Source organism: Delphinus delphis, chromosome 15, assembly GCF_949987515.2.
Source record: "Delphinus delphis chromosome 15, mDelDel1.2, whole genome shotgun sequence".
Taxonomy (NCBI): domain Eukaryota; kingdom Metazoa; phylum Chordata; class Mammalia; order Artiodactyla; family Delphinidae; genus Delphinus; species Delphinus delphis.
The window spans coordinates 46,125,654-46,138,878 of NC_082697.1; the positions used below are offsets into that span (position 1 = coordinate 46,125,654).

The window sequence follows — 13,225 nt, forward strand, 5'->3', positions numbered from 1 at the left end:
TAGATTTCTCTGGAAAAGGTTTGCACAGCTTCCCTTCTAACCCCCACCTTCCAGTACATTCCTAAGGACCCCTAACAAGCCTTTGGCTCCAGCTTAGCTGTTCTGAGCCTACACCCTTGAAGTGCCGGAAGGGGAGAATCTGGCAGCTCAGGCTCAGCTCTAAAAACCCACGATCCTAGTGACGGTGGTGGGTTTTCTTAATAAACAATAGACACACATATAAGAAATCATTGGAAGCTCTATTTTAAATCCTTGTGGAAACCACGTGATGCAGAAATAAGTCCACCTTACTTTGACTTTGAAAATATTTTATTTGAATAGTAAATAGTTATACAGTTGAAACAGTTCTATTGAAGCTTTCTATAAATAGCTAACAATTAAGAAAATAATGTATGTAGAAAAGAGATTGCATTTAAAAGTAAGAGCTGTCGTTTGTACGAGGGCCCTGGGGGCGCTCCAAGCAGAATAAAATGGTAGGTTGTCTGTAATTCGCTCAGATAGGTATAAAAGTTAAAACTTTTAACAGATCCCCTTAGAAAAAGGCTCTCTTCTAAAATGCACAGTGAAATGTCAAGAGTGGCGGGGGGGGGGGAAGCGCACCAAAAAAAACCTGCAATCAAATAATATGATAATCTTCATAATTAATATAAATAAATAAAGAATAAATAACAATTACTCATAAATCAACATATACATTTAGAGGGAACTCATTATAGTCCTACCTCAACAAAGATGATCAAACCGAAAAGTCTTACGTGAAACATTGAGGCAGTTTCTACAGCATCTTCTGAAAATTCCCTTCCCTCCCCCCGAAAAACAATCCCAAACAGACAACAGTTCAAGGCATTTGTGGCTAGACTAAAGAGAACTCTTTTTTAAGCAATTTGATTTGTTCACATACAAAAAGGTAAAGCCAGACTCCAGCAGTTCACAAGCCATAATAAAGCTAATCGTGTGGGAAGTTCAATTTACAGCCTGTGAAATATAAAGGCATTTATTCCTCAAGATTCACCCAAAACAACCCGTACGCTACATACATAGAGAGCAGAGATGGGTAGGCGAGAGCAAACCGCGTTTCTAGACCGTGAGCACAGAGAATACTAGCAAGAAAAACATCTCCCCTCCAAGGGGAGGCTTCCAACCACGAGACAAACGCGTACAGCTTTTCTCCCTTGTACAGAAAGAGATTGGCTCCTGTTGCGCCATGGGGGGGAAAGGGACACAACGCAAAGGGGGCGAGGGGTCCAAAAGGAGTCACAACGAGAGGATCGGGGTTACCGTCACGCTACACCGAGAGAAGCGGAGACGACACTTTCACCGGGGGTGGGTGCCCCCGGCGCGGACGCGGGGTCGGGGCGCGCTCTCTTCGTGGGTCTCCAAGCGAAGGCACGGTTCGGGGGGCCGGGGTGGAGGGCGCGCTCTAGCAGGCCGGACGCACGGGCACCTGCAGGAGGATCACTTGTCTGTTCTCGGATGGGTGGCACTTGTTGATGTGCCGCGTGAGGCCGGGCGAGCTGTAGAAGGTGGCCGGGCAGTACTTGCAGGGGAACACCTGGGCGGCGTGCAGCAGGCGCAGGTGGCGCTCCTGGGCGCCCTTGCTGGGGAACGTCTCCCCGCACACTGGGCACAGGTGGCACTCGGCGGACGCACTCAGGCCAAGCACGCCGGCCGCCTCGCCGTCGCCGGCCGCCTCCTGGGGCGCCTTCTCGTCGGGCCCGGGGTACAAGGCCAGTAGGTCCTCGGCGGGGGGCGCCGGCGGCGCGCCCTTGGCCTGCAGCGCCTGGTGGTGCGCCAGCAGGTGCTTGCGCAGATAGGCCTGGCGGCGGAACTTCTTGGCGCAGTGGTGGCACTCGTAGAGCCCGTCCTCCGAGCCCGACTCGGACACGCCGCCGGGGCTCGGCGTGTCGCGGTCGCTGCCGCCGCCCGTCGCCTCCCGCACCTCAGCCCTGGCAACGGTTTCGGGCTCGGACGCGCGGGCGGCGGCGGGCGCAGGCCGCGGTTTGTGCCAGCGGCGGTGCGAGGCCAGGTTGGCCGGGCAGCTGAAGACCTTGGCGCACTCGGGGCAGCGGTACTCCACGCGCACGATGCGCGAGCACTTGTGCTGCGCCAGCGCAAACGGGTCGGCGTACTCCTCCTTGCAGAGCTGGCAGATGAACTCGCCCAGCGGCCGCGCCGCGCTTCCCGCGCGGCCCCGCGGCGCCTCCACCGGGCCTTCCTTGATCTTGAGCCCCAGCACGGGCGACGTGGTCACCTCGTCCTCGAAGTGCAGCTTGCGGATGGCTTTGGGCTTCTTGGCGCCTGGGGCCTTGGCTACCTTGGCGGGCGGCTCGGCGGCGGCGGCGGCGGCGGCGGGGGGCGCGGGTCGCTTGCCTGGGGGTCGCAGGGAGGCGGCGGGGGGTAGCGGGGGGCCGGGCCCCGGGCCGCGGGCCGCCTCGGCGCCTGCCGAGAACGCCGTGCCCATCTTGAGCTCGGCGGGCGCGAAGAGCAGCGGGTCGCCGCCGCAGGTGCCGCCGCCGCCCGCGCCATTGGCCCCGCCGCCGCCGCCGCCGCCTCCAACGAGCAGCGCGGCGGGTGTGGGGAAGGACTCGGCCGAGACGGGCGAGCCGAGGTTGAAGCTGCGCTCGAAGTACTTGTGCTTCTCGTGCTCGCGGCTCACGGGCCGCGTGGGGCTGTAGAGCGGCGCGGGGTGCGCGGCCTCGGGGTTGCCGAAGTGCGCGGCCCGCGGCCCCGGCGGGGGTGGCGGCGGGCCCGGCGCGCAGGCGAGCGCGGCGGCGAGCGTCGCATGGGCGCGCTCGGCGGGCGGCGGCGGCAGAGGGCCCGGCCCGGGGCTCGGCGCCGGGGGCGAGGCGCGGGCGCCCCCGCAGCCCGGCGAGAGCAGCAGCGCGCGGTCGCCGTCCTCGCCGCCGCGGACCCGGTAGGACACGGGCGTGGACTTCTTGCTGCGCTTCACCAGAAAGCCGCGGGGCATGTTGGCGCGGGGCGAGGGCGAGAGCGAGGCGCTGGCTCGGTCCCACCTTCGCGCTCGGCCCCGGCGGCCCTCAGTGCCCTCGGCCCATGGCCCGGGCGCGGCGGCGACGGCGGCGAGACTCGCGTGGCGCCGGCGGCGGCTCGGCCCGGCTCTGCGCCCTGCACGCGCGTCCCTATCCCCGGGCCCGGGAGCCGCTCCCTTTTAACTGGGGGAGGGGGCCATTGTTCTCGCCTCCCGCTTCCCCCGGAGCCAATCAGCGCGTCCGCAGCTCCTCCGCCCGGTCGGGTTGGGAGGGCGACGCGGCGGCCAAGAGGGGGCCGGGACTCGGGGGTCGCCCGGTAGGTGCGGCAGATGTACCTGAGGGCGCGGGGCCCCCGCGCGCGCCTCGCCGCCGCCCCGCCCGGCGCTACCGCCCCGCCCGGCCCAGGCACACGCCCGGCCCCGCCTCCCTTCACGGTCGGCTGCTCCTCTATGGGGAGGCGCACGTGCCTGGGCTTTGTGTCTCTCCTCCCGGGGGCGCGGAGCCGCCAAATGGGCCCGTCCATCAGCACGACAATGCTCGCCCCCCTCCCGCGCTGGGATTACCCGCGGGTCGCGAGCAAAATAGCAACAAAGGAGAAGAATGGCCCCAAATATGTCAGGAGGGTTCAATCCGCGAGCCGAAGCGGAGGGGGAAGTTGTGCTCGCTGATTGGGTAGGGGCGGCGGTGGGCAGCAGCAGGCGCGGGGGAGATCTGAGTTAGGCGGCCGGGGCGGGAGTGGGGTTGGGGGAGGCGCAGGAACTCCTCCTGGTGTTTGGGAAATAATCCGGAATCGAAAATAGCTGCAAAGCCCGGGCCGCCCAGAGCCCCGCCCGGGCCTCGGACTGATGGGCCGGGGGACCCAGGGTCTAAACGAAAATGGGACCCTGGAGTTCCAAGTTTGGGTGGAGGGTCTGGCCTTCTGGCAGCAGCTGAGGGCGATGTTTGTGTCCGCAGCCGCTGCGCACTCTCGGGCCTCGGGAAGGTTCCTCTCGAGTTTGAGAAACAGTTGGCACCTCACTTCTTCAATCGCCAGCAGACGCAGCGCTGGATGGGGGAGGGGGCAGGCTGGGCTGTGTTCCAAAAACCTTGAATTTCTGAACTTTTTTTTTAAAGTTCCCGGAGGCTCCGGCATTGGCATCGTTGGAGGGGCCCGGTCCAGGCTGCTCGGAGCCTCCGCGCCGCCCAGGGCCGGGTTGATTCGGGTGGACTTGGCCAAAGCCCGAAACGCGCGGCTAGCCGCGTGCGCCCCAGTGAAGTTGGTTTCCGCTCTCCTTGCACGGCCTCATGCATTTTCATTCCGAGCGGGCATTTTGTCTGTCGGTTGACATCAGATGCTAAATCAAGGGCTCCAATCAAGGCGCCTCGGAATAAAGGGGCCGCCTGTCTGGGCGCGGGGCCCCCCGGAGCCGTGCCCCCTTCACCTTTGTGAAGGAAATTAACCTCCCGCTATTGAGCGCCGGTCGCGGCCAATCTGGACTCAAAAGAGGCGCGTGCTGCCGGCCGGGGGGAGAGGGGGGCAATCTGTCCTCTGAGGCAGGCTGCGGCCTCGGAGAGGACAGGCCGCCTCCCCCCGCCCCCCCCCGGTGCCACCAGGAAAAGACAACAGTGAAAATCCACCCCCCCAGCCCCGCCACCCCGACTGGACCCCAGACCGGGCCCTTTGCCTCCAACCTCTTCCCAGCCCTGCCCCAAGGAAACACAAAAGGCAGAATCTCCGGGGGATGGGGGCAGAACCCCAAGAGTGCGTAGTGGCCCTGATCGCCCATCACTAGGGAACAAATTGCAAAACCACAGAAAATGTCATATGTTGTGAAGAAGATGTCACTTTATTGAAAGAGAAGGAAACGAACACTTTTCTGAAAAGCTCTGTGCACTCAGATAGACTTTGCTGAGTTTTGCTTACGTCTGATTCCACTGAAGGTATTTCATTGTTTTGGATTTTCCCTGTGAAAATACCCTGGCGTGGAAATGAAAGATTAAAAAAAAAAAGTCCACATGAGTAATAAGTTGTAATGGGGACAGTTGTTAGAATTAGTTAATCAAGGGGTTAATCAAGTTGACTAATCAAGGGGAAAACATTTGGTGATTTTATGTTTGTAATTTCTTTTTTAACTCACAGACTGAAACGAGAAGAATACACATAATGGAAGATATTTTGAAAACTCTCATCGTTTTAAAAATGCTAACTACGATGAATGCTAGTCCTGAAAAAAGTTAGAAATTCTAAAACGAGTTTATCTAAAATTTATATATATCTTTCAGTCTAAAAGTAACTGACGTTATTTCCTTGCTCTTTTGAGCGCTGATTGATACTGCTGATGAAATTAGAAGTGGGAAGGGGATTCCGGGACAGCTTTGGCCAATTTTATTTTCTAATCACGAATCCCATCTGGATTGTGGAATAATAGGGCGGGGGCTCAGCCCGCCATCCCCAACTGACGGCGGGGTATTTGGTCTTACATGTGTAACACTCCTTTCATTCAACAGATAACAGGGAGAGTTAGTCACCTTGTGAATCCTTTAAAAATAACAACACCCATAATTGTAAAGAGGGCGGGGGTGGGAGGCTAAAAACAAAACAAAACAAAACCCCTGCCTGAATGCAGCAAATTCAAATAGGGCTCTGAATTAAGGCAAGAGCATCTATTGAACACTATTGAAATACTGAGATTCAATGGATCCATTTCTTTTTCTTTGTGGTTTCTAGTCTGGCCAGCGAAAATGAAATCTGCTTTCAGACAGGTACCGTCAAAAACAAATGGAAACTTGAAAGGTCCGAGTATTAGAAACTAATTTCATAACCCAGGGCTGAGGAAGAATTAGGCTGCGCTCACGCACACACCGGCAACCTCCAAGGACGTGCACCCTTGCACCCGGCCGTGGGTTTGCGTCTTCTGCGTGATTTTATTTCTCAGAACCTGCCCGCCCGCGGGCATTTGGACGGTGAGTCGAGATATTTTCCTTCGTCTTGGAAGAGAGCGAAGCGCTACCACGCTGCGCCGCAGCGGCGGGCCTTTGCGCATTGCGATTCCGGATAGGGGCCGCGTGGAGTTGGGCTGGGGAAACACTGAGCGCTGACTTGCCCCCTCCTGGGGAGTTTCACGGGAGGAGGCGAGCAGAAGGATCCCAGGCAGGGTCCCGAAGTGTCCTTCCCAGGCCCCAAGCGACTCCTCCCCTTCCTGTGGGGTCCTGGCCGGCGCTTGGGAAAAATCCAGAGGCCTCTTCGGCCCTCGTGCTTGCGGACCCCGCGGTGGATTCTTCCTCTGACCGCTGCAGAGCTGGAGGCCGCGGCCGCGCTAAGATCTCCTGTCCTGGAGTCCTAGGTTGCCGTCGGGGAACGCAGTGGGGTTCACTGTGACCCTCGGCTCCCGAGTTTAGCGCCAGGGAGTTGCTGGAAGCGCAAAGCTTGGAGATAAGCGCCAGAGCGAGGAATTTCGGCTCAGGAATTGCCCTGTGGGATGTCGCCGGGACTAGGCAGCCCCTAAGCTCCTAAGAGGAGAGGACAGGAGGGTCCGCAGTCTCACCCCGCGGCGCGCGGCGCGTTTGGAGACGCTCGGGAGGCGCGAGAGGGAGTGGTCAGCGCCCCCAGCGCCTTCCCGGGCCGGCTGCGGACGCCTCTGCCGGATTCGCAGAGGCCCTCCCGGCCCGCGAGCCACGGCCGGGCCTGGACCAAGCGTTCCAGGCGCAGAGCCCGCCGTCAGGTCCCGGAGGGGCCCAGTTCCCCGTGCGCCGCGCGCGCCGGCCCGAGCCGGAGAGGCTTTGTGTTTGCAGGAATGAGGGGCGGCCGTGTCTGGCCCCAGGGCACGCGAGAGCCACGCGCAGCCCGCTGCCTCCCCGCCCGTCCCGCTCCGGCCTCCAGGCACCTTCCGGGCCCCCGCCGGCGGGCCGTCGCCTTTGTTCGGCACATTAGCATAAAGCTGCCATGGATCTCCCGTTTAAATAATTCCACACAAAAGGAGAGCGCATGAAAGAGGGCAGACGACGGCGAATCCGCGAGGCTGCGCCGTCCGCCGGGCGCGGGGAGGGACCGCGCTCCAGCAGTTCCCTCCCCTCGAGTTTCAAGTGCCCCCGGCAATCTGCCGCGCGCCCATTATTCGCCGGGGCCCACGGGGTGGCCGGCCGCCCCCTTTCATCCTCCCGAGTGTGCCGTCGGGCCTCCGCACGCTCCTTGAAGTGCCCTCGGGGCTGTTTGTTTTCGCCTCGGGTGGGACTGTCGCGGGCCGGGCAGGGGAGGCGGGCCGGACAGTCCCCGGGCCGGGCGACGGAAAGGGCGATGTTGGCCAAAGCGGGCGAAGGAGAAGCCAGGAAGTGTGGGAAAGTCCTAAGCAGAAGATGAGGCCAGGAAGAGCTGGGAGGGCACCGAGCGGAGCGGGAGGGCCCCGAGCGTGGGGCGCGCAGGGGGCGGCTCCCACCTGTGAGGGGCGGCCCGGCTCCCCGCGCGCCCCAGTCTCAGGAAAGGCAGCGACGAAGCCCCAGCAAAACTGACCAGAAAGGCCACGGCGACTCGGAACGTCCCCAGTCCTCGCCAGCCCCGGGGGGCGGACAGAGAGGCAGCCAGACGCCCGGGGGCTGGAGAGTCGCGCTGTCCGCCTGGGCCTCTGTTCCCACCCCCACCCCCCAACTCCGTCCGTCCTAATGCTGCTGTTGGGTTTAGGTGTCCGTGTTCCTCCTCTCGCCCTCCTTCTCTGCCGGCCCCCCCCCCCGCCCGCCTCCTTCTCTCTCCCACCTTCCCTCCCCCACCCTCCTCTCCTCCTTCCCGGGCGCTCCCTTCTTTCTCCCCTGCCCCTCTCTGCCCACCCCGTCCCACCTCTCCCTCTCTCTTCGCATGTTTCACTCCCCCATCTCTCTCCTCCTCACGGTCTCGCCCACCCCCGACCCTCTCCCCCTCGGACTGTCCCTCTCATTCTTTTCCATGGTCTCCCTCCCTGCCCCCCATCACCTCGTCTCCCCTCCCCTCTCTCCCCGTCCATCCTCTCTCCTTCAGGGGCTCCCTCTCTCCCCTCCTCTCCCTCCCCCTCCCACCCTCTCCTCCCGCTCCTCTCCCCCTCTGGCTCTCCCCACTCCCCGCAGGCCAACGTGTGTTATTTTATTTGTCTAGAGAGAGCCTATTTGTTCAGTGATGTGTGGCCTCCTGGCCGCCTGCTTTAATGGGGGACGCGGAGGCTGGTTTCTGCGAGTATTAGCATACAGCTGTCGCTCCGCCCGGCCCGGCGCGCACTGTATCCCAGCCTTATCATCACCTCTTCTCTCAACCAGAAAACAATCAACAGCTCCTCGCTCACGACGACTTTCGAGCCCCTCTCCCTGCGCCTTGGCTAACACTCAGCCGTGCACCCGTGTGCGCGCGCTCTCTCTCTCACGCGCAGACACACACACACACACACACACACACACACACACACACACACGCACACACACCCTCTTCTGAGGGTAAATATTGATTGGCTGGCTTCACATTTTCTCCGTACAGTGTTCTCTTTCCTCTCCCACATCATCTTCTCTTTTTCTCTCGCCTTCCTGGGATATTTCGGTGGCATCTCAGGAGCCATTTTGGGGAAGGAGGTGGCCACGTGCTAGTAAAAACCGACTTATGTCAGAAGATCATTAGAGGCAACTGTGAGGCATGGTTGTGACATGTGATTTGGGGGGAATACAACGTGGGAAATTTAACTTTGGTGTTTTCCTGTCAGTAAGATTGGGCTTAGAGTTCAAGACTCCCTGGGGAGCAGCACACGCTGAAATGCCTGGGGACTTCCTGGCACTCATGTCTCTTACAGAAGCCATGCCAGGGCTCCCCAAGAGAAGTTCAAACTTGGTCTTTCTGAAGCCCTTTCTTCTGCCAGGATTCATCATCATCGAGGAATAAATATCTTTATTTTCCTAAAGCCCTTAAAACAGCCAGTTTCAAGCTATGATCAACAACTCTTGGGTTCGTCTCTTATTAGAAAAGTGGTTCCTCAGTGACAAAATGCTTGTCTGCACATATATGCTAAAATTCCTGCCTAGATTCAGGAAACGACTCACTTTCTGAATATAGGACAATGGTCAGTAACTTCCTCCAATGCACCATGTAGACTAAATTATATTCTAGACATTTTCAAATCTGCCATGATACCTCTGGGGGCCCAAGACTACTTTTAAAAAGGCAGCAAAGGAAAACTTACTAGAAAGTGTATGCATGATTTGACATTAAGGTTGGCACTATCATATGGGGTCACTTTTATGTGACCAGAAGCTTTTTAATGGTAGTACTCAGTCACAGAAATCATAACTGTTGATCCTCTAACTGGTTGTACTGTTAATCTCCACCCAAGGTCCCAGGGCCTGTCAAAGAAACTCACTCCATTTGCTGATGAATTTAATCCAGGGCCTCTCAGAGGAAGGGGGTGAGGGAAGGAGAGTTTCTTGAGCTGACTCATTTGCAGGCCCTGAAATATGGTTCCATATGTGTTGGGCTTGCAGTTTGAAGAGGGGACCAGTAGCAATTGTTCTCCACAAGAGTTACACAGTTTGTACCATATGGTGGGAGCTGGGCCCTCCCTCTGAATGACCCATGTGCTTATGAAAAACATACGTGTGCAGGAATTAATGGAGTTTATTGCTTGCTTTTGCCTGCCTTAGAAAAATCAGAGTCTAGGGTTCCAAAACCATTTTATTTCTGAGAGGTATCAGTTTGTTAATGGTGGATAATTCTGTAATGCCAGCTGTGACAGCCTCCAAATTACTGTGTAGTCATTGTAATTGAGCTAACTTTTGCTAAATATTAACATAAATGCCAAAAAAAAAAAAAAAAAAGAACGAAAACTGTAATTCTGTCCATGAAAGCCACTTTTAAGCTCTACTGGTCAAAAATTCAGACACAAATTGTGTCACACTATCTGCTTAAAAGAGATTCAAATAAATGAAAACAGTCTTATGTGTTGTTCCCGAATCCATATTTTGTGCTAGGCACTTAATTTGCTTTATTTACAAGAAAGAGGGCTACTGACCCACGTTACAGGTGACAGGTACCAGAGGGGGCCGATGCAAAGCAACAGCGCTGAGGGCCAAAGGAAATGACCGAGATTAGTTTCCCACCACCGTTTTCTAGTCTAAAACCTGTGTGTGAACCTGAATTGATCTTCCAGTTTTTCGGTGCATTTATGCTCCTGATCTGGGACAGGAAGTAGAAATACAGGGGCCGTGAGAGCAGCCTCCTCGTTTCAAAAGTTCCTGTAAACTTGTCTGTGCAATCAGTCCTTCTGATGTTAAGTTACAGAGATAATTTCCTGTCATCTGTTTTACTCATTTTCCATCCTGGGCACACGATTTTCTTTTTTATCGCCCACGAGTATGACCGGGTAAACATGTAAAGGACTAGCAGCATTGGCGGCAGGACTTTTCAGGAAATCAAACAGAACCACGCCCAAGGTAAAAAACAAGTTTTACACAGTACGGTCTCATTTTATTGCTAAAATGGGTTATTCTGCCCAGGAACACGCCTGGTGTTGGTAAAGCGTCTCCCTGCCCCAGAATCCAGACGCACCGCCGTGCGCCACCTACTGGGACGATAGGAAACCACAGGCATCGGTGGACACGGAAAAGAAAGGAGGGAACCACGACGGTGCCTGGCGGTCCAGCCAGGCTTCAGAGAGGTTTCCTGCTTCTGCGGAGCACTTCCCGGAACGATACGAGTGGAAGCAATCAAGTGGAGGCCGTGGCCACCGCTAAACGATGCCCTGCCACGCGTACATGGGCAGGTGGTAATGATTATAGCGCAGATAGTCAAGGATGCTCTTCTCCACCAGAGGCCTGTAGATGGTTTCCTGGAAAACTCTTCTGAGGTAATTCCTGGGCTTCTCGGGCAGGTTAATGCCCTCATCTTCGATCCGACGGGCTAATTCTTCTATGGAAGGAAGGTTTTCCTCCTGGAAAATACGGTAAGAGGCCAGATACTAAAATTACTTGGGCTTAGCTCCACAGTAAGAGGGCAGTTTCACTAAAACTCCCCAAGGTTGGTCATTTTGTTTTCTACATTAAAAAAAAAATTTTTTTTAACTGTGGCAAAACACACATAGCATAAAATTTACCACTTTAACCATTTTTAAGTGTAAGATTCAAAGGTGTTAGCGGCTTTCACACTGTCAGCCATGACCACCCTCATCTCCAGAATGTCCGCATCCTCCCAAATTGTAACTCTTTAATTTAACACCTGACTCCCCCTCCCTCTCCTCCCAGCCCCTGGCGACCACCCTTCTCCTTTCTCTATGGCATCTCGTGTAAATGGAATCAAACACTATTTGTCTTTTTGTGACTGTCTTACTTCACGTAGCATAATGTCTTCAAGGTTCAGCAAGGGTAGTAATTTTAAGCTCTTAATTTTAAGCTCTTAATGTACAGATAGAAAAGATCTGTATATCAGGCTTGTTTTAAAAATAAGAAAGGAGGTGATTAAAGATTTTTACATGAAAACTCCTAGATGGTTACTTTACTTGGTTACAGTCCCCAAGAAATGGGATTTTTAAAACCCTGGAATAAATTCTGAGTAAAGGCAAATTTCATTGATATCTTTAAAGATGGGGCTCAGAGGGAATAAAGTTATTTGAAGTTGAGAAGCATATGCTGTGCATGTTTACAATACAGTAGAGATTTTTCCAACATTTTATTATAAAGTAAAAGGATTCAAACATAGAGGCAAGTTGACAGAACGGTGCGCTTGGCATCTGCATACACACTGCCTGGTTTCTACAGCTACCATACTTCATCACCTATCTGCCCATCTATAGGAGGGTTGTTATAAAAAGCACTTCACTCAAAAATTAAAAAACGTTTTTAAAAAGGGACTTCCCTGGTGGTCCAGTGGTTAAGACTCTGTGCTTCCAATGCCGGAGGCACAGGTTCGATCCCCAGTCAGGGGACTAAGATCCCACATGCCATGTGGCGTGGCCAAACTAAAATCACTTCACTGAGATTTGAGCTGTGTGCTTTCTGAACACCACAATAATTGAAAATTACCCTAAAGGAAGATGGACTTTGATGGTATATTTATTTGACCTTCCAATAATTCTTTTTTATTTTTAACAGCAAAAAACCACAAAAAAGCGGATAACTTGCAGAGTTCTATTGGATCATTAATTTATTAATAGTAAGAACTTAGAAAACTAGATTCAAACTATATGGAGACATAAGGTAATTATCACTTGGTTAAGTAAGTGAGACACTGCCAGGTGTGGCAGATTATACACACATCACCTGGAAGTACAGTCAGTGGGGGGCCAGGACTCCAAATGGGCTCAACAAAGACGGTAAGAGAGAAAATGGCAAGGGATGCCCAGAACTAAATATTAGAGGCACTGAAACATTTGAGTGCCCAAGCACGTATGCAGTACATCTGAGATTGATTCTTTCTCCCTTAATTTTTCAGGAAAAATGTATCAAACATAAGCAGTGAATATACAAAAATTAGAGAAGATTTTGGGCTCGTGTTGCATGATGCTGTTCTAACATCAGGGTAAACGGTGTAAGGTCACATAATGGAGCTTTTAAATTTACGGAACACAAATACTGCTCTAGATCGTAAACTCATTTTTGTACATTTGCCTCTCCTGGTGTGACCTTTTCTCAGTGTGATCACCTCCCGCCGACACTGTGACCACCCCCGCCCAGGGTGACCACCCCCCCTCCCAACGTGCTCATCTGTGAGCAGCTCGCCTCACAATGCCACAGACGACACTTGACCTTTTATGTCTGGCTTCTTTCAGTTAACTCAGTGTTTTGAGGTTCATCCACTTTCTAGACTGTATCAGCACTTCATGTCTTTTATGGCAGAATAACGTTCCATCGTGTGGATAGTCCACATTTGTTGATCCACCTGTCCCTTGATGGGCATTTGGGTTCTTTCTTCCATCTTGTAATTCTGAATAGTGCTGCTATGAACGTTCATATACAAGTATTCCTTTGGGTATATACCTAGGAGTGCAATGGCTAGGTCATATAGTAATTCTGTTTGTAAGCTGTTAGGAGCCATCAAACCATTTTTTTCACAGCAACTGCATAATAATTTTACATTCCCACTAGCAATGTGTGAGTTCCAATTTTTCCACATCTTTGCCAACAATCATTATTTCCTCTTTTTTTTTTTTTTTAACTATAGCCATCCCAGTGGGCGTGATGTGGTATTTCACTGGGGCCCTGGTTTGCATTTCCCTAATGATTAATGATGTGGTTTGCATTTCCCTAAAGATTAGTGATGTTAA

General features: G+C 54.3%; 2 protein-coding genes across 2 annotated transcripts in view; both read right to left on the minus strand.

The window, feature by feature from the left end:
- Positions 1-406: 406 nt before the first annotated feature.
- Positions 407-2,968, minus strand: INSM1 (INSM transcriptional repressor 1). The gene has a single exon (XM_060032940.1). It carries the CDS (start codon positions 2,966-2,968, stop codon positions 1,421-1,423), a length of 1,548 nt encoding a protein of 515 aa, XP_059888923.1. The 3' UTR covers positions 407-1,420.
- Positions 2,969-10,488: 7,520 nt separating this feature from the next.
- Positions 10,489-13,225, minus strand: part of CFAP61 (cilia and flagella associated protein 61) — a 252,242-nt gene continuing 249,505 nt past the window's right edge. Inside the window, exon 26 of the mRNA XM_060032942.1 lies at positions 10,489-10,897. Coding sequence (XP_059888925.1) covers positions 10,697-10,897 — 201 coding nt within the window. The 3' untranslated portion in view covers positions 10,489-10,696. The remainder of the gene's footprint in view (positions 10,898-13,225) is intronic.